Source organism: Penaeus chinensis, chromosome 30 (assembly GCF_019202785.1).
Source record: "Penaeus chinensis breed Huanghai No. 1 chromosome 30, ASM1920278v2, whole genome shotgun sequence".
Taxonomy (NCBI): Eukaryota; Metazoa; Arthropoda; class Malacostraca; order Decapoda; family Penaeidae; genus Penaeus; species Penaeus chinensis.
Window position 1 is genome coordinate 13,198,203 of NC_061848.1, and position 2,500 is coordinate 13,200,702.

Sequence of the window (2,500 nt, forward strand, 5' to 3'; positions counted from 1 at the left end):
CACACACATACATATATGTGTGTGTGTGTGTTTATATATATATATATATATATATATATATATATATATATATATATATATATATGGATACATATAGAAATATATAAATTAATAGATTGATATATATGTCTGTCTGTTTTCTTTATTCTTGTTCTTTTTTCTTTAACCTTTCCCTTTCTCGTTCTCCTATTCCAATGACGGAGGTGATAATAATTAGAATAATTATGATAACAACAACATTAATGATAATACTAATGACAATAATGACAATAATAATAATTATAATAATAATAATGATAATGATAATAATAATAATAATAATAATTGTAATGACAATAATAATAGTAATGACAATAATAACAATAATGATAATAATAATAATAATAATAATAATAATAATTATTATTATTATTATTATTACTATTATTATTATTATCATTATTATTATTATATTAATAATAACAATAAAGATAATAATAATAATAATAATAATAATAATAATAATAATAATAATAATAATAATGATAATGATAATAATAATAATAATAATAATAATAATAATAATAATGATGATGATGATGATGATAAAAATAATGGTAATGTTTATGGTAATGATAACGACAATAGTAATAATGATAATAATGAAAATAATAATGATAATAATAACAACAACAACAATAATAATGATGATAATAATAATAATAATGATAATAATAATAATAATAATAACAATAAAGACAATAATAATAGTAATAATAATGATAATAATGATAAAAGAAAAAAAAATAATGATGATAATATAATGATAATAATAATTGTTATCATTAATATCATTAGCATTATCATTATTATTATTATCATTACTTTCACTGTTATCATTATTATTATCGTTATCATCATCATTATTATCATTATCATTATCATCATTATCATTATTATTATCACCATAATAATAATAATTATTTTTATCATTACTGTCACTGTTATCATTATTATTATCATTATCATCATCATTATCATCATCATTATTATCATTATTATCACCATAATAATAATCATAATAACAATAACATTAACAACAACAACAACACCAGCAATCAAAAAGACAAATCAAACAAGCCCGGATTCCCACAGCCCGCCGGCGCCACTCACCAGGTACGTGTCACTTCCTCCCACGACAGAAATACCCAGTTCGTGTGACCTTTGATCCTTCCGTAGCACTACCACTGTCTCCACGAGGTCCTCCACGGCACTCAGGGGCACTGCGGAGGGTGACAAGAGAAGGGGATATTAATAGTGATAGTGTGATGGTAATAATGGTTATGGTTATGGTGAGGGTCATGTTAATGGTGATGACGAGAATGGTATTTTTTGATAATGGTAATAGGGGGTGATGATAATGAGGATAGCGATGGTGTGGGTAGTAATGGTGATGATGGTGATAAAGATGAAAATGATTATGGTGATAGTGATGATGCGGGTAAGGGTAATGGTGAAAATGATAACGCTAATGGTGAGGGCAATGTTGACAGTAATAAGGAAGATCAATCTTACTGTAAATAATAATCAAGGGCTACAGCTTTCTGGAAGTTGCACTAAGATATATTTAAAAATATTATTACAAAGCATGAAGAAATACAACGTTATTAAAACAACTGGGAAAGATGGAATTCAGAGAGAGAGAGAGAGAAAGAGAGAGAGAGAGACAGACAGACAGAAGGAAAGAAAGACAGACAAATGGGTAGAAAGGCAGTCAGAGATAGAGAAGAAGACAGAGAAAGAGACGCAAATTGACTGTGGTTTGGGTGGGATCAGTTTAGATTTAGGAGGGGTAATATGGGGAAGGTTAATACGAGCGGTGAAAGAGAGAGAGAGAGAGAGAGAGAGAGAGAGAGAGAGAGAGAGAGAGAGAGAGAGAGAGAGAGAGAGAGAGAGAGAGAGAGAGAGAGAGAGAGAGAGAGAGAGAGAGAGAGAGAGAGAGAGAGAGAGAGAGAGAGAGAGAGAGAGAGAGAGAGAGAGAGAGAGAGAGAGAGAGAGAGAGAGAGAGAGAGAGAAGAGAGAGAGAGAGAGAGAGAAGAGAGAGAGAGAGAGAGAGAGAGAGAGAGAGAGAGAGAGAGAGAGAGAGAGAGAGAGAGAGAGAGAGAGAGAGAGAGAGAGAGAGAGAGAGAGAGAGAGATAGATAGAATAGAGAGAGAGAGACAGACAGACAGACAGAGAGACAGACAGACAGACAGACAGACAGACAGACAGACAGACAGACAGAAGGAAAGAAAGACAGACAAATAGGTAGAAAGAGAGAGATGGAAGTTAAGAAAGAGAGACAGAGAGGAGAGACAAATACACACATAATGAAATATACATAGCGAGAGAGAGAGAATCAAAGGCCTCAAAAATAGACATGAATAAAGGGATATGACAAACACCGAGCCACAAATATTATCGAGTATAACTTTAGAATGAAGTGATATTCCGGGAAAGATCCACATCAACACGCTAGCTA

The 2,500-nt window shown here is 31.0% G+C and overlaps 1 protein-coding gene across 1 annotated transcript in view; it reads right to left on the reverse strand.

Moving 5' to 3' along the window:
• Window positions 1-2,500, reverse strand: part of LOC125041247 (multiple PDZ domain protein-like) — a 108,150-nt gene that overhangs the window by 29,384 nt on the left and 76,266 nt on the right. Inside the window, exon 3 of the mRNA XM_047636083.1 lies at window positions 1,153-1,262. Within this exon, the coding sequence (XP_047492039.1) occupies window positions 1,153-1,262 (110 nt within the window). The remainder of the gene's footprint in view (window positions 1-1,152; window positions 1,263-2,500) is intronic.